This window comes from Anabrus simplex, chromosome 1, assembly GCF_040414725.1.
Source record: "Anabrus simplex isolate iqAnaSimp1 chromosome 1, ASM4041472v1, whole genome shotgun sequence".
Taxonomy (NCBI): domain Eukaryota; kingdom Metazoa; phylum Arthropoda; class Insecta; order Orthoptera; family Tettigoniidae; genus Anabrus; species Anabrus simplex.
The window spans coordinates 1,366,007,120-1,366,025,884 of record NC_090265.1 but is presented as its reverse complement, the minus strand read 5'-3'; the positions used below and the strand labels follow the sequence as shown (position 1 = coordinate 1,366,025,884).

Sequence of the window (18,765 nt, the reverse complement as noted above, 5' to 3'; positions counted from 1 at the left end):
ATAGATGGACATATTTCTGATAAACCGCCAGTGGTCGCTATATGAGCAAAATGCTCACGGTCATTAAAAATCATCTGCTCTTTTAAATAGCGTGTAGTTTTGAACTTGAGCCCTGGTGTACCTTCGCACTGCAGTTTTGAGAGAAGGACGGATGCATTGAAACGCACATCTGTGACCTTGAGAAGGGACAAGGAGGGAGAAATTATCAGCGACCGTCAAGGGTGAGCATTTTGCTTCACGTGCAACCAGTCACGTTTGCACTAATTTCTGTGTGTGTAATAGTTTTGCTGTTGTTGTATATTGTTTCATGGTTGAAACAGTTCTTTGCAACTTATTGTATTCATGTGTTGTGTAATTAGTGCGTGACGATGGCTTCAAGTCGTGACATTTTAGCTTGGTTTGATGAAAATCCTAGTGATCAACTCGAGGGCGAAAACAGTCACTCGGACTGTGCAAGTGAACACAGTAAAAATACTACGGATACTGAACAGTCCGAGCCAGAAGAACATGCTAATGGTACCGTACCTGAAGAAAAATCTATAGCTGGCGAACAACATATGTTCAAGGTAAATGAGAATTTCATGTTTAGTGACAATGTTTATATAGTGAAAGATAAAGTGACAAAGTGAGGCAGACATCCACCAAGAAGAAATCCACGCTCACGTACTTGTGCTGAAAATATAGTGACTCATCCTCCTTGTGTAAAGGGCATTGTGAAAGACGCACACACTATTTTAGAAAGTTGGGATTTATTTTTTCCAGATACAGTTACCAACCATTTGAGATTTATTACTATTTGTAATTTTTAGTGTTCTTTATAACCATCTGAGATTTATTCTTATGTTCATTTAAATTGTTAATACATTTACACTTGGAATCGGCTGGTATTTATTATGTAAACACGTCATATCGTACTGTGAGCATTTTGCACAACACGCGACCACTCGTGTTACCTTCATCCTAGCGACCACTGGCGGGTTAACAGTGGTCAGTCAATAGATATATAAAATTTCAGTCTAGCATAAGAACATATTATATAAACACACTCATCATTATATAAGGGTCCTCAACATTAATTACGGTACTTAAAAGAAAGACTTAAGACAGAAAAGTGGAATCTGATTTTCATAGTCAAAAATGTTAATAGTATATGGGATGTATTTTATGAGATTTTCAAAATCCACTAAACAAAGCCTATCATGTAAAACCAAAGGTTGAGAATAAAAGAACATAGGTAGGTAGCTAGGTTAGAATCACCAGAACTGAACCACATTCAAAAGAACATGAAAGCAGCATATGAGATTTTCAAGTCAGGTAATTCAGGATACCATTACAATGAGTACAAATTCCATAGAGCTCATTACAGTGCGACTTAATAAATTAAGGCCCAGTTTCATCAACACATGTTAGTACTTAACAAGGTGTAAAATCATTTTAACATACAATTTAAGAAAATTTGCGTTTCATCAACAACTGTTCACGTTAACATGTGTTAAACTGCGTATTAAAGTTAACATCAGCCATTTCCCATGTTAAATGGCTAACATTAGCATTTAGCAACCTGTTTCAAAATGGCTGCTGTGAATCTCCCTTTAGATGTGGGATAGCTCTATTTAGATCTTTTACACATTAATCCTGATCGAAGAGGAGTTCAGCGGCGTAACGACTTTGAAAATTTGACAGATGCAGAATTTCTTCATAGATAAAAGTTATCGAAAATAGTCGTTGCTAAGGTTGTTGACAAAATTTGAGCCAGGATGGAATATCCTACGAAGAGAAACTTACCTCTTTCTCCAATATTGCAGGTACTGATAACATTACGATTTCTTGCTACTGGTTCTTTTCACATAATGGTCGGAGACAGTGCTGGAATTTTTAAAGCCACTGTTAGTAGAGTTGTTTGTAGAGTGTCTGCAGCTATAGCATCAGTGAGAAGGAGGTAGGCTATGTAACATTCCCTTCAGTAGAAGAGCGTCAGCAAATTATCTGCAACTTCTATGAAATAAACCGTTTTCCTTCTGTTCTAGGTGCAATAGATTGCACACATGTAAGAATCCAATCACCTGGAGGCAATAGTGCCAAAATATATCGTAATCGGAACAGATATTTCTCTGTTAATGTTCAGGTGATTAGTGATCCTAACCTCTAAATCAGGGATATAGTTGCTAGGTGGCCTGGTTCTGTACACGACAGTACAGTATTTAATAACTCCCATATCAGAGCACAGTTTGAAGTGTGGACAATTAACGAAGTGATTTTGTTAGGTGATAGTGGACACCCACTAAGAAAGTATCTCTTAACCCCATTGAAACCCTCGCGGACTCTCTCTCACGCCTCATCCTTTTCTTTTATTGTCAAGCCTTCTGTGCACTTGCACTCAATAACTTCTAAATATTTACTAACTAATTCAATTAACAATTCTTTCTCAAAGGAGAAAAAATTAGAACTACGACTCCGTTTCACTTCATGCGCTGTATTTAACAGCTGTACTCAAACAAAAGCGAATCGGAGCGCGCTGTAAAACAGCATGTTCGTACCACTGCCTTCTTGATTCGCACCAGTTTGCAATGTTGGGAGAGTTAACAGTTGATTAGTTAACATTTCACAAGAAAAGTTTGATTAAACACAAGAAACCTAGCAAGATGTTAAATGTTTAACTCCGTATTAACTAACTTCTTGTTAGTATGTATTTAGCATGTGTTGATGAAACCGGGCCCAAAGGCTGAAAATGTTACTAGAAAGCTAATAAAATCCAGTAACATGACTAAATCTGCATTGAAAATTGTAAATGAAATAAAAAAGGGAGATTAATTTTACTACAACATTCCTAAAAATATATATTTAAAAATTAATTATTCTACAGTTACCCCCACCCATAAGAACATCCACTAATTGAAATAATACAGAAAATTGTCTTCATGAGATTAACAACTAACGTATCCACAACGACGCACACAAGATGCTGCCAGTTGGTACAATTATTTTATTCACATCTGTTTACAAATTAACACACACATAACCTTAATCACAGTATCACAAACAAAACACTTCACTCCGAGAACATCAACAAAGCCGCCATTTTAAAACAACTGACTGTCACTTCAGTATGGAGACTGCAACCACTGCATGTCACGAGGTCACAAGTACAGTATATTCTTGCTACACCATCACTCTACTGAACAATATCTCCCCAACCAATAACTCTCTGGTCACCGTCAAGTTCGTCTCCTTATATATGTGCCTCGCCAGGCTTCCAGAAAAATGCGTTACCAGGAATACCTTCTCGAAAACTCTAGAGTGCCCAGTACGTAGAAATAGTATACAGGATATTCTCAGTCATTCTCATCTACCTATTACCATTCTGGAAGTTACAGTGTCTTTCACAATTGTGGATTACAAATTAAATATACAGGTAAGCATAAATTATAAATATTTATGTATAGCACATGTTTCATGACATAACCTCACAAACAACGTGATCATATCATAATAATAATACAAATACTAACTGGATGTAACATTGCATAGCCATACATACAAATAATAATAATAATAATAATAATAATAATAATAATAATAATAATAATAATAATAATAATAATAATAATCGTAAAATAATAATAATAATAATAATAATCATTCGAGCTCGACACTTGAATTATTTACCCATGGGTGAGGGAATTTTGTTTTCAAGTTATATCTGTTTATCGCACTTGCATCACAACCTACCTAGATTATGTAAATTAGTTTACTTATTCCCTGTGACTACCTAAAGTTTAGAATCAGCCATTGACAGCCTAGAAAATTCTCCTTCAACTGGGTGAGATGAAATCTGTTTGAAATTATTGACAATGAGCTTATTTTCCCATTAATGTACCTTGTTATTTGATAGGATAGTCGGCTATGTGGGAAACAACATGGAAAGAAATGTGATTGTAGCAGGAGATCTGAATTTGCCAGATGTCAATTGGGAAGGATATGCGAACGACAGGAAGCATGACCAACAAATGGCAAATAAGTTAATATGAGAAGGACAGCTGATTCAGAAAGTGATGGAACCAACCAGAGGGAAAAATATCCTGGATGTGGTGCTGATAAAACCAGATGAGCTCTATAGGAAAACTGAAGTAATAGATGGTATTAGTGATCATATAGCTGTTTTTGTCGTAGTTAAAAATAAATGTGTTAGAAATGAAGGTCTTAAAAGTAGAACTATTAGGCAGTACCATATGGCTGATAAAGCAGGCATGTGGCAATTTCTAAAAAGTAACTATGATCGGTGGAAAACGGTCAATAAAAATGTAAACAGACTCTGGGATGGGTTTAAAGAAATTGTTGAGGAATGCGAAAACAGGTTTGTACCTTTAAGGGTGGTAAGGAATGGTAAGGACCCACCTTATTACAATAGAGAAATAAAGAGACTAAGAAGGAGGTGCAGACTGGAAAGAAATAGAGTTAGAAATGGCTGTGGAAGTATGGAGAAATTGAAGGAACTTACTAGAAAATTGAATCTAGCAAACAAGGCTGTTAAGGATAACATGATGGCAAGGATAATTGGCAGTCATACAAATTTTAGTGAAAAATGGAAGGGCATGTATAGGTATCTTAAGGCAGAAACAGGTTCCAAAAAGGACATTCCAGGAATAATTAATGAACAAGGAGAGTGTGTATGTGAGGATCTTCAAAAGGCAGAAGTATTCAGTCACCAGTATGTAAAGATTGTTCGTTTCAAGGATAATGTCCAGATAGAGGAGGAGACTAAGGCCAAAGATGTATTAAAATTTACATATGATAACAATGACAATTACAATAAGATACAAAAGTTGAAAACTAGAAAAGCGGCTGGAATTGATCAGATTTCTGGGGATATACTAAAGACAATGGGTTGGGATATAGTACCATATCTGAAGTACTTATTTGTTTATTGTTTGGTTAGGGGAGCTATGCCAAGTGAATGGGGAGTTGCTATAGTAAGCCCTGTGTATAAAGGAAAGGGTGATAGACATAAAGCTGAAAATTACAGGCCAATAAGTTTGACGTGCATTGTATGTAAGCTTTGGGAAGGCATTCTTTCTGATTATATTAGACAAGTTTGTGAAATTAATAACTGGTTCGATGGAAGGCAGTTCGGTTTTAGGAAAGGTTATTCCACTGAAGCTCAACTTGTAGGATTCCAGCATGATATAGCAGATATCTTGGATTCTGGAGATCAAATGGACTGTATCGCGATTGATCTGTCTAAAGCATTTGATAGGGTGGATCATGGGAGATTACTGGCAAAAATGAGTGCAATTGGACTAGACAAAAGAGTGACTGAATGGGTTGCTATATTTCTAGAAAATAGATCTCAGAGAATTAGAGTAGGTGAAGCTTTATCTGACCCTGTAATAATTAAGAGGGGAATTCATCAAGGCAGTATTATCGGACCTTTATGTTTCCTTATATATATAAATGATATGAGTAAAAGAGTGGAATCGGAGGTAAGGCTTTTTGCGGATGATGTTATTCTCTATTGAGTAATAAATAAGTTACAAGATTGTGAGCAACTGCAGCGTGACCTCGAAAATATTGTGAGATGGACAGCAGGCAATGGTATGTTGATAAACGGGGTTAAAAGTCAGGTTGTGAGTTTCACAAATAGGAAAAGTCCTCTCAGTTTTAATTATTGCATTGATGGGGTGAAAGTTCCTTTTGGGGATCATTGTAAGTATCTAGGTGTTAATATAAGGAAAGATCTTCATTGGGGTAATCACATAAATGGGATTGTAAATAAAGGGTACAGATCTCTGCACATTGTTATGAGGGTGTTTAGGGGTTGTAGTAAGGATGTAAAGGAGAGGGCATATAAGTCTCTGGTAAGACCCCAACTAGAGTATGGTTCCAGTGTATGGGGCCCTCACCAGGATTACCTGATTCAAGAACTGGAAAAAATCCAAAGAAAAGGAGCTCGATTTGTTCTGGGTGATTTCCAACAAAAGAGTAGCGTTACAAATATGTTGCAAACTTTGGGTTGGGAGGAATTGAGAGAAAGAAGAAGAGCTGCTCGACTAAGTGGTATGTTCCGAGCTGTCAGCAGAGAGATGGCGTGGAATGACATTAGTTGACGAATAAGTTTGAATGGCGTTTATAAAAGTAGGAAAGATCACAATATGAAGATAAAGTTGGAATTCAAGAGGACAAATTGGGGCAAATATTCATTTATAGGAAGGGGAGTTAGGGATTGGAATAACTTACCAAGGGAGACGTTCAATAAATTTCCAATTTCTTTGAAATAATTTAGGAAAAGGCTAGGAAAACAACAGATAGGGAATCTGCCACCTGGGCGACTGCCCTAAATGCAGATCATTGATTGGTTGATTGATTGATTGATTGATTTATTTATTTATTTATTTATTTATTTATTTATTTTATTTATTTATTTATTTATTTATTTATTTATTTATTTATTTATTTATTTATTTATTTATTTATTTATTTATTTATTTATTTATTTATTTATTTATTTATTTATTTATTTATTTATTTTAAACCAAGCACAAATGAATGGAATCTTCCCAGAATATCTGAAAACTACTATCATTAAACCGGATCATAAGAAAGCAGCAACCCCTGGGGGTGGGGGATGCAGACGAAGAATACACACGGTATCCCTTGCCTGTCGTAAGAGGCAACTAAAAGGGGCAACCAAGCGATAATTGTATTAGAACCATGTAACTGAAATATGCTACGAGAGGATTAGACAGTTGTTTTTGTTTTGTAGATCTGGAGAATGCATATGACCGGGTACTGAGGGAAAAGATGTTCACCATACTGGGGGACTATGGGATCAAGGGTAGATTATTAAAATCAATCAAAGGCATTTATGTTGTTAATTTGGTTGCAGTGAGAAATGATGGTAGAATGAGTTCTTGATTCAGGGTACTTACAGGGGTTAGACAAGGCTGTAATCTTTCTCCTTTGTTTGTAGTTTACATGGATCATGTGCTGAAAGGTATGAAGTGGCAGGGAGTGATTGAGTTAGGTAGAAATGTAGTAAGCAGTCTAGCCTATGCTGACGACTTGGTCTTAATGGCAGATTCTGTTGAAAGCCTGCAAACTAATATCTTGGAACTTGAAAATAGGTGCAATGAGTATGGTATGAAAATTAGCTTTTCCAAAACTAAATTGATGTCAGTAGGTAAGAAATCTAAGAGAATTGAATGTCAGATTAGTGATACAAAGCTGGAACAGGTAGATATTTTCAAGTATTTAGGTTGCCTGCTCTCTCAGGTTGGTAATATAGTAAGTGAGATTGAATCAATGTGTGGTAAAGCTAATGCAGTGAGCTTGCAGTTGCGATCAACAATATTCTGTAAGAAGGAAGTCAGCTCCCGGACGTAACTATCTTTACATCAGCCTGTTTTCAGACCAACTTTGCTTTACGGGAGCGAAAGCTGGGTGGACTCAGGATATCTTATTCATAAGTTAGAAGTAAGAGACATGATAGTTGCGAGAATGATTGCTGGTACAAACAGGTGGGAACAATGGCAGGAGGGTACTCAGAATGAGGAGACAAAGTCTAAGTTAGGAATGAACTCAACCGAGCTGTATAACTGCAGTCACTTAAATGCGGCCAGTATCCAGGATTCGGGTGATAGTAGGTTCGAACCCCACTGTCGGCAGCCCTGAAGATGGTTTTCCGTGGTTTTCCATTTTCACACTGGCTAATGCTGGGGCTATACCTTAATTAAGGCCATGGCCACTTCTTTCCCACTCCTAGCCCTTTCCTGTCCCATCGTTGCCATAAGATCTATCTTCGACTGTGTGACGTAAAGCAAGTTGTAAAATTTTTTTTTAAAAGAATAACCTCGATGGATGAAGTGTACACATAAACCGGCTTCAGTGGTGGGGTCATGTGAGGTGAATGGAGGAGAATAGGTTATGTAGGAAAATAATGGTCCCTGTTATGGAGGGTAAGAGAAGTAGAGGGAGAACAAGACAACGATTATTAGACTCAGTTTCACAATACTAAAAATAACGTATAGAGGTTCCACCTTTTCAATACACTGTTATTAAGTTGTACCAATATTAAGTTACAACATGTTAACTTTGGGACTAGTTTCGACACATTTAAAGTGTCATCATCAGCCGATTAAGAGAACAGGGCAAAAGGAGTGACTCATAAACAATTATAAACACACATAACAAATATGTTATTCACAGTCAAAAGGGTGTAGTAGAAATATCAACACCTTTTATGAAGAAGTAAATTCAGTTGAAGTTCATTTGTAACATGACAGTCTTGTATATTTGTATATTCCCGCTGTGCTGTAATCACGTGAAAATACATTGAATTGATGGTAAATAATGAGTGAAAAAGTGTGGAAAGAGTGGAAAGTGACATACATGAAGTCCTAGGATACAGTGTAGGACTTAAGTTCCTCAGTTCGATGCGGATATATGAAGTCTAAAGAAAAGGAAATTTAAACAGAAATGAAACAAGTGGTAAGAAATTTAGAACAAGTTAAATTATGAGGCTCACATTTATCAGCGTGCCGTGATGATTGACATGTGTAGGGGAGGCAAAATGTGAAGCAAATAAGGAAGGAATAAGTAGAGGTAGGGGAGGGATAAAGGAGAGTTTATGATGGGGTGGCAGGGGGGGGGGGGGTATTGTCTAAGGTGGATCAGGGGGGCTTTTCGAAAGGGGCAAGTAGCGTGAAAAAGTGTTGTGCAAGGCGTGATAGACGGTTCGACTACTTGTCAACTTGAGGTTATTCAAAATTGAGATGAGGAAGTCAAAAAGGGTGTTTGGCTTTTCAGAGATATTATTCAGGTTAAGGTTGGGATTGGAAAACTGATCAAGGTGTATAAAACAGTTTTCAGTGATATCAAGGACAGGCCCTTCGTTAGGGTGCTGAAAATTTTGATATCTTGGTCTATCATAGTGAAACTATGATTTACGTCATGCATATGTTGCCCTACTGCCAAAAACCTGTTTTATTTTATTGCATTAACGTGTTCATAGTATCTAATTTTGAAGTTGGGACCATTTGGTCCTATGTAAGAAGAGCTGCAGTTATTGCATTTAAACCGGTATACACCTGACCTTGAAAGGTCATTAGATTTTTTTATTCAATTTATTTATTTAATCGTATGGGGATTATAACTACAAATTTATAAGTCCAGGTCCAAGTGTTTCAGCCACTCTACAGCACTTTCTGAAAGATGAAACAGGTCGCTGGGGCTTCCGGAGTAGGCATGAAGAGGACAGCGCAGGATAATATGGTCCATGGTCTGCTCCTCTTCACTGCATTCACACATTGGAGAATCCATCCAACTCCACTTATGGCGTGAGAAATTGCAGCGTACCGAGCTTGATAGCTGTAGTCGCTTAAGTGCATCCAGTATCCAGTATTCGGGAGATAGTGGGTTCAAACCCCACTGTTGGCAGCCCTGAATATGGTTTTCCGTGGTTTCCCATGTTGACACCAGGTAAATGCTGGGGCTGTACCTTAATTAAGGCCACGGCCGCTTCCGTCCCACTCCTAGCCCATCCCTGTCCCATCGTCGCCATAAGACCTATCTGTGTCAGCGCGACGTAAAGCAACTTGCAAAAAAAAAAAACATGCAGCGTCCATGCCCAGTTCTCAGTCTGTTGAAGCGACACCATAGTTTTCTTGGGAGGTCGAATCCGTTCATTTTCTGGCTTGGATTTAGGTCATGAGCATTTGTTCCAGATGTTGAAATTGACCACTCATCCCGCCAGCTCTCGTTTAGATTAAAAATATCCCTTAAGAGTTGGTCGGCGAGTATACTTGCTGGTCTCCTAGATCGAAGTCATCGTGGTGATGGGTAACAAAATTCCTGGTGAACTGGTGATCAGGAAGATGACCAGATCTTCTTTGCTTCTCTCAGCAGAGCTTCCTTTCTCCTCAGGTGGGGTGGTGGGATATGACTAAGTACGGATAACCAGTGGCGAGGTGTTGGAGTAATGTAGTACTTCCAAGCTTCTATTGTTAGTTTGAATTGAAATTTTGGTATTATGTTTTTTGAAATTATTAGCAATACTGTAGATGTTTTCATTGAAGATAAATGTGGAGTAAGAAACTGGTTTAGAATTATCTTCTAAGAGTGTTTTTTTGGACGGTGTTTAAATTTGTTAATTATCCATTCAATAAAAAAATCTCTTATAATCATTGAATTTGGTGATTGAACAGATGATATTCAGTTCTTTATTTAAGTTATCATTGGACAGCAGTATTTTTAAAGCTTGGTTAACCATACTGTTGTTAGAGGTGCATTTATGGGTTTGTGGGTATGAAGAATCTTGTCTTATGGTATTAGCTGTTTGTGTGGGTTTTCTGTAAATCATATATGATAATGAGGAAGGTAGCCTGTTTATCGTTATATCAAAAAAGTTGATTGATTTGTTCGACTCAGTTTGAAGAGTGAACAACACTCTTAGAAGACAATTCTAAACCAGTTGCTTACTCCACCTTTACCTTCAATGAAAACGTCTACAGTATTGCTAATATTTTCAAAAAGCATAAAACCAAAATTTCATTTTGAACTAACAATAGAAGCTTGGAAGTATTACATAACTCCAATTCAATAAACAAAACTAATGTCTTTTCAAGGTCAGGTGTATACCAGTTTAAATGCAATAACTGCAGCTCTTCTTTTAGGACAAAATGGTCCCAACTTCAAAATTAGATACTATGAACACGTTAATGCAATAAAATAAAACAGGTTTTTGGCAGTAGGGCAACATATGCATGACGTAAATCATAGTTTCACTATGATAGACCAAGATATCAAAATTTTCAGCACCCTAACGAAGGGCCTGTCCTTGATATCACTGAAAACTGTTTTATACACCTTGATCAGTTTTCCAATCCCAACCTTAACCTGAATAATATCTCTGAAAAGCCAAACACCCTTTTTGACTTCCTCATCTCAATTTTGAATAACCTCAAGTTGACAAGTAGTCGAACCGTCTATCACGCCTTGCACAACACTTTTTCACGCTACTTGCCCCTTTCGAAAAGCCCCCCTGATCCACCTTAGACAATCCCCCCCCTGCCATCCCATCATAAACTCTCCTTTATCCCTCCCCTACCTCTACTTATTCCTTATTTGCTTCACATTTTGCCTCCGCTACATATGTCAATCATCACAGCACGCTGATAAAGGTGAGCCTCATAATTTAACTTGTTCTAAATTTCTTACCACTTGTTTCATTTCTCCTTTTCTTTAGACTTCATATATCCGCATCGAACTGAGGAACTTAAATCCTACATTGTATCCTAGGACTTCATGTATGTCGCTTTCCACTCTTTCCACGCTTTTTCACTCATTATTTACCATCAATTCAACGTATTTTCACGTGATTACAGCACAGCGGGAATATACAAGACTGTCATGTTACAAATGAACTTCAACTGAATTTACTTCTTCATAAAAGGTGTTGATATTTCTACATACACCCTTTTGACTGTGAATAACGTCTTATATTTGTTGTGTGTGTTTATAATTGTTCATGATTTAGTCCTTTTGCCCTGTTCTCTTAATTGGCTTATGATACACTTTAAATATGTTGAAACCGGTCTCGAAGTTAACATGCTGTAACTGAATATTGGTACAACTTAATAACAGTGTATTGAAAAGGTGGGACCCCTATACCTTCTTTTTAGTATTGTGATTCTCAGTTCAATACGGAACAATTATGAAATTTTTAACTTTAAAATAAATAGACTCAGTTTCTAACAATTTAAAGATAAGAGGTGTAGAACTAAATGAGACCACAACACTAGTTGTAAATAGAGCATTGTGGCAACGTTTAGTACTGAATGGTGAAAGGCATAACTATCTATAATGATGTATGTATTTCAAATAGTTGTGCAATTCTTACTACCATTGTATACAGTATTAATCATTACAATTGCAACAGTAATTGATTGTTGAGGTTCTCTGCAATCCATTGGATTCTGTTAATAATAGTTTTTATTTTTGACCAGAATGAATGAAATTGGTTAAGAGGTGGAAGGAATTAGTTGTGGCCTATCAATAGGAATTCTCTCTGCATTTGCCTGGAAGTGAAAATGGCAAACCAGAGAAAACCATTCTCAGGACTGCTGACAGTGAGGTTCAAATCCACTCGTCTTCCAAATGCAGAGCTTGGCTCTGTAGTCATAGCATGGTCACACTCTGCTGGGTATCCAGCTGGATTATTGTAGTTTACCCTGGCTAGCTGTTATAGAATTCTGCTACCACTACTTATAAGAAAGCTCCAGATGTAGGGTATATTTATTGCATTATTCCCAGGAAAGAACTAGTATCAAAGTATCTATGCCTGCTCATGCTCACAAGATAATGTACAGGCAGTGGTATGCTGATGGTGTTATCCTCCTACCATTGAGTGTAACAGTTGTCTTCTCAGTGCATCAGTGCTGCTAATCATAAATTAGATGGCTAAAGAAAACAGATTCTGGAACCATAAACTCAGCCCCAATGCTGACTTGTCAAATGTACCAGGGATGGTGCAAAACTGCACACTCATATCAACAATTTTCAAAGAAACTGGGAATACATTGCATAATATGAATCAAACAGGTTAATGAGCTTTTGAAACCTCACTATCATAAAAGTCATCAACCAGAAATGTAAAATAAAGATAATCAGAAAATCACTTAGATACCCTGACTGACACCACTAACCACCCAGTACAACGCAAGCACTCAGCATTCTAATTCATAGTACCCAGACTCATCAGCATACCACTGTACAAAAGATTGCAATGAAAAACTAACATCATAAAATATATGGCGTCTGTTAATGGTTACAACTACATAGTCGTTCACAATCTCCTTTCCATTAGCAAATACCTTCATTATTCTATCTCATTCTCCTAAATGTTATGAGGGGCAAATAATCCCATTGTTTGCTCATTTTAAAAAAATTTCATCTAAGAATAACACATCTACCTATGTATTAAGTATTTACTCCTGTGAGGCCCTGTACTGTCAACCCTTTACCAAATATATATATATATGTGTGTGTGTGTGTGTGTGTGTGTGTGTGTGTGTGTGTGTGTGTGTGTGTGTGTGTGTGTGTGTGTGTGTGTGCGTGCGTGCGTGTGCGTGTGCGTGTGTGTGTGTGTGTGTCATCTCCCAACCCTGGCAAACTAATTGTCAGAAAATTAGGAGAGCTGAAAGAAGTTTTGATTACTCATGCCAAATCAAATTTTATATACCAATTGGTTTCATGTGTTAGCCATACAGAACAAACTGCAGATGTAAGACTTGTCAGAGGGTAGACATTATATAAATAAAATCTAGACAAAACTTTAGAATTACAGGTTCTCTAGTTCGTTTCTTTTGTTAGTTAGCCATTGTGGGAACAGTAGGGTCTCTCTTTGTTTCTTTTTTAATAATTAAGGTCAGTCAGACAGTAAAAGTTAATATTTTGATTGAAGTCTTTGAAATCTGTAGAGTTATAAAAATACAGTGTTCTTTCCAGAAATAATACCATAATTTTTTATTTGTAATTGTCTAACCACATTATTTGTATATGTTATGCTTTATCCTTGTGGCAGCCTGAATTTGTTTAGGAAAGTAATAAAATATAATTCTCTTCTTCTCTCTTAGTGCATTGTCTGTGGAAGATGAAAAACGTCAGATAGCAAACCTCATCTCAGCATTTGTTAGAAAAGTAGAATATGGTCGTGACTTTGAACAACAGCTAAGCTTTTATGTCGAAGCTAGATCAGCTTTTACTAATCTTGATGCAGTCCATGCTCATCTTGTTCAGGTAAGGTCTTTATGCATCTTTGATCCACGGAAAACCATTTTCAGGGCTGCTAACAGTGGGGCTTGAACCCATTATCTCACGGATGCAAGCTCACAGCTGCATGCCCCTAACCGCATGGCCAAATCGCCTGGTACAGTTTTTATTGACAAAGTAGAGGATGTGGTAAATAAAGTTAAGTCAAAAGTTATTCTCATAGATTCTACCTCTTACCTGAAGAGATTAAATTAACCTAGTCCTCTGCGAACCATGTGACCTTGCCGCGGTGGGGAGGCTTGCGTGTCCCAATGATGCAGATAGCCGAGCCACAGGTGCAACCATATCGGATGGGTATCTGTTGAGAGACCAGACTAACGAATGGTTCATCGAAAGGGCGGTAGCAGCCTTTCAGTAGTTGCAAGGGCGGCAGTCTGGATGATTGACTGATACGGCCTTGTAATAATACTCAGCATGGCTTAACTGTGTTGATACTGCTACACGGCTGAAAGCAACGGGAAACTACAGCCGTAACTAACTTCCGAGGACATGCAGCTCTCTGTGTATGAATGATGTACCGATGATGGCTTCCTCCCGGGTAAAATATTCCGGAGGTAAACTAGTCCCCCATTCGGATCTCCGGGTGGGGACTACACGAGAGGGGGCGATCATCAGGAAGATGGATACTGACATTCTGCGAGTCGGAGCGTGGAATGTTAGAAGTTTGAATCGTTGTGGTAGGTTAGAGAATCTGAAAAGGGAGATGGATAGGCTAAAGTTAGATGTAGTTGGCATAAGTGAAGTACGTTGGCAGGAAGAGCAAGATTTTTGGTCAGGCGACTACCGAATTATCAACACAAAATCAAACAGAGGAAATGCAGGAGTTGGTTTAATAATGAATAAGAAAATAGGGCAGCGGGTAAACTACTACGACCAGCATAGTGAAAGAATTATTGTCGTCAAGATAGACACCAAACCAATGCCCACCACAATAGTACAGGTCTATATGCCTACTAGTTCAGCGGATGATGAAGAAATCGAAAGAATATATGAGGAGATAGAAGATTTAATACAATATGTGAAAGGTGACGAGAATCTAATTGTGATGGGAGACTGGAATGCAGTGGTAGGCCAAGGAAGAGAAGGTAGTACAGTAGGAGAATTTGGATTGGGACGAAGGAACGAAAGAGGAAGTCGTCTGGTTGAATTCTGCACTGATCATAATTTAGTCCTTGCCAATACTTGGTTCAAACACCACAAACGACGGCTGTATAAGTGGACGAGACCTGGAGACACTGGAAGGTATCAAATAGACTTCATTATGATTAGGCAGAGATTCAGAAACCAGGTGTTGGATTGCAAAACTTTCCCAGGAGCAGACGTGGACTCTGACCACAACTTGTTGGTCATGAAATGTCATCTGAAGTTGAAGAAATTGAAGAAAGGAAAGAATGCAAAAAGATGGGATCTAGACAAGTTGAAAGAAAAGAATGTGAGGGATTGTTTCAAGGAACATGTTGCACAAGGACTAAATGAAAAGGCTGAAGGAAACACTATAGAGGAAGAGTGGAGAGTCATGAAAAATGAAGTCAGTAGGGCTGCTGAAGAAATGTTAGGAAGGAAGAAAAGATCAACTAAGAATCAGTGGATAACTCAGGAGATACTAAACCTGATTGATGAACGACGAAAATACAAGAATGCTAGAAATGAAGAGGGCAGAAAAGAATACAGGCGATTAAAGAATCAAGTGGATAGAAAGTGCAAGGCAGCTAAGGAAGAATGGCTGAAGGAGAAATGCAAGGATGTCGAAGGCTGTATGGTCCTGGGAAAGGTAGATGCTGCATACAGGAAAATCAAGGAAACCTTTGGAGAAAGGAAATCTAGGTGTATGAATATTAAGAGCTCAGATGGAAAACCACTTCTAGGGAAAGAAGACAAAGCAGAAAGATGGCAGGAGCATATCCAACAGTTGTATCAAGGTAAAGATGTAGATAATTTGGTTCTGGAACATGAAGAGGCTGTTGATGCTGATGAAAAGGGAGACCCAATTTTGAGGTCAGAGTTTGACAGAGCTGTGAGTGACCTCAATAGGAACAAGGCACCTGGAATTGATGACATTCCCTCTGAATTACTGACTGCCTTAGGAGAAACCAGCATGGCAAGGTTATTTCATTTAGTGTGCAAGATGTATGAGACAGGAGAAGTCCCATCCGATTTTCAGCAGAATGTTGTTATACCTATTCCCAAGAAAGCCGGTGCTGACAGGTGTGAAAACTACCGCACCATTAGTTTAGTATCTCATGCCTGCAAAATTTTAACACGTATTATTTACAGAAGAATGGAAAAACAAGTTGAAGCTGAGTTGGGAGAAGATCAATTTGGCTTCAGAAGAAATGTAGGAGCACGTGAAGCTATCCTGACTTTACGTCTGATCTTAGAGGATAGAATCAAGAAGGACAAGCCCACGTACATGGCATTCGTAGATCTAGAAAAGGCATTCGATAATGTTGATTGGACCAAGCTATTTATGATTCTGAAGATGATAGGGATCAGATACCGAGAACGAAGAATTATCTACAATCTATATAAAAATCAGTCTGCAGTGATAAGAATCGAGGGCTTTGAAAAAGAAGCAGCAATCCAGAAAGGAGTGAGGCAAGGCTGTAGTTTGTCCCCTCTCCTTTTCAATGATTACATAGAACAGGCAGTAAAGGAAATCAAAGAGAAATTTGGAAAGGGAATCACAGTCCAAGGAGAGGAAATCAAAACCTAGAGATTTGCGGATGATATTGTTATTTTATCTGAGACTGCAGAAGATCTCGAGAAGTTGCTGAATGGTATGGATGAAGTCTTAGGTAAGGAGTACAAGATGAAAATAAATAAGTCCAAAACAAAAGTAATGGAGTGCAGTCGAACGAAGGCAGGTGATGCAGGAAATATTAGATTAGGAAATGAAGTCTTAAAGGAAGTAGATGAATATTGTTACTTGGGTAGTAAAATAACTAACGATGGCAGAAGTAAGGAGGACATAAAATGCAGACTAGCACAAGCAAGGAAGAGCTTTCTTAAGAAAAGAAATTTGCTCACTTCAAACATTGATATCGGAATTAGAAAGATGTTTTTGAAGACTTTCGTATGGAGCGTGGCATTGTATGGAAGTGAAACATGGACGATAACTGGCTCAGAAAGAAAGAGAATAGAAGCTTTTGAAATGTGGTGTTACAGAAGAATGCTGAAGGTGAGATGGATAGATCGAATCACGAATGAAGAGATACTGAATCGAATTGGTGAGAGGAGATCGATTTGGCTAAATTTGATGAGAAGAAGAGATAGAATGATAGGACACATCTTAAGACACCCAGGACTTGTTCAGTTGGTTTTTGAAGGAAGTGTAGGGGGTAAGAACGGTAGGGGTAGACCAAGATATGAATATGACAAGCAGATTAGAGCAGATGTAGGATGCAGTAGTTACGTAGAAATGAAAAGGTTAGCACAGGATAGGGTGGCATGGAGAGCTGCATCAAACCAGTCTATGGACTGATGACTCAAACAACAGTAAGAGTAGTATACATTTAATTTTAAGCTAGTTTAGGTTACTGATGTATATAAACTAATAAGTCAGTTAAGAAACAGCAGTTGTGGGGATGTATATGGTATAAGTTCAAAATTCTAAAATATGATGTTGGTTTCATAAGTGAAATTTTAACTCATATCATCAACAGTTTCATATTGGAATCTGTTTATCCCAGTAGACTTCAGGTTGTTAAAGTTACACCAATTTGTAAGAGTAGGTATCCATCTGTTTCAGATAATTTAAGGCTAATATTGTTCCTATAGCTTCCAAGGCTTATGAAGTTTTAATTGATGAACAACTGATATCTTATTTTGAAATTCACGATCTACCGTATTTAGTGATTTTTAGTTTGGGTATAGATCTGGTTTAGGAACTATCAGAGTTGCTACTGCCTTGATTTCAAATTGTCTTGATGCTTTATATAACAGAATTCCATTAAAGACTAGGTAATTTAACCTGCCAATGCTTTGGAAACAGTCCCTCATGAAATTTTGTTAGAAAAATGGAGGTTTTATGGGACTTAACAAACCGTCTATCATATTTTAGTCCAATCTTGCTTGACTGATAGGTATCAAAAGGTTACATTAAAAATTTGATGTCAGCATTCTTACCTCTAGCCCATGGCATGCCTGAAGAGTCAACCGTTGAGGCCATCTTGTTTATAATTTATGTTAATGACTTGTCTCATCATATCAATGAGCCTCGCATAGATGGATCTCCTTTAGCAGATGATTTGGCTCTACATATGTTTAAAAGCAAACTCTGAATATGATATAACGTATCTAACAAAAACTACCTCAGAGACAGTTGAAGATTGGTGTGATGCAATTTATTTTAAATCCAGATAAAGTGCAAGATTTAACATTTTAATTTGCTCCTGGTTATAAAGCAGAGAAGGATCCCACTTCAGTGATTTTTTTTCTTGGGGAGGGGATATGATTGACCCAAAACTGGACTGGATTTGACATGGGGATGAAGTTGCAAGCAAAGTTAACAAAGATATCTATTTGCTAAGGGATAGTGGGTTCAAACCCCACTGTCAGCAGCCCTGAAGATGGTTTTTGTTTGGTTTCACATTTTCACACCAAGCAAATGCCTTAATTAAGGCCACAGTCACTCCCTTTCTACTCCTAGCCCTTTCCTATCCCACCATTGCCATAAGACTTACCTGTGTCTATGTGATGTCAAACAGATTGAAAAAAATATCTACTTGCTAAGGAAATTGTTAGTAAGCAGCAATTTCTCATGAGATGAGAATGTGAATGGAAAATTTCTCATAGCTGTTTTTCTGTTTATTCCTTGTATTTTTTGGTAAGATTGGCATTACGGTGTGTAGTTTATTTTATGTGCGTTGTTATGTCATAGTGGTGTAAAAGAAGTGAAATCTGTATTCTCTGGGAAGCTTTGTATAAGTTGAAATGTGTTTA

General features: G+C 37.7%; 1 protein-coding gene across 6 annotated transcripts in view; it reads left to right on the top strand.

Annotated features, from left to right (window-relative positions):
- The window catches only part of LOC136858352 (VPS35 endosomal protein-sorting factor-like), a 326,083-nt gene that overhangs the window by 233,350 nt on the left and 73,968 nt on the right, over nucleotides 1-18,765 (top strand). For all 6 annotated transcript variants that reach the window (XM_067137830.2, XM_068225497.1, XM_067137825.2 and 3 more), the window contains one exon: nucleotides 13,629-13,791. In XM_067137830.2, the coding sequence (XP_066993931.2) occupies nucleotides 13,629-13,791 (163 nt within the window). The remainder of the gene's footprint in view (nucleotides 1-13,628; nucleotides 13,792-18,765) is intronic.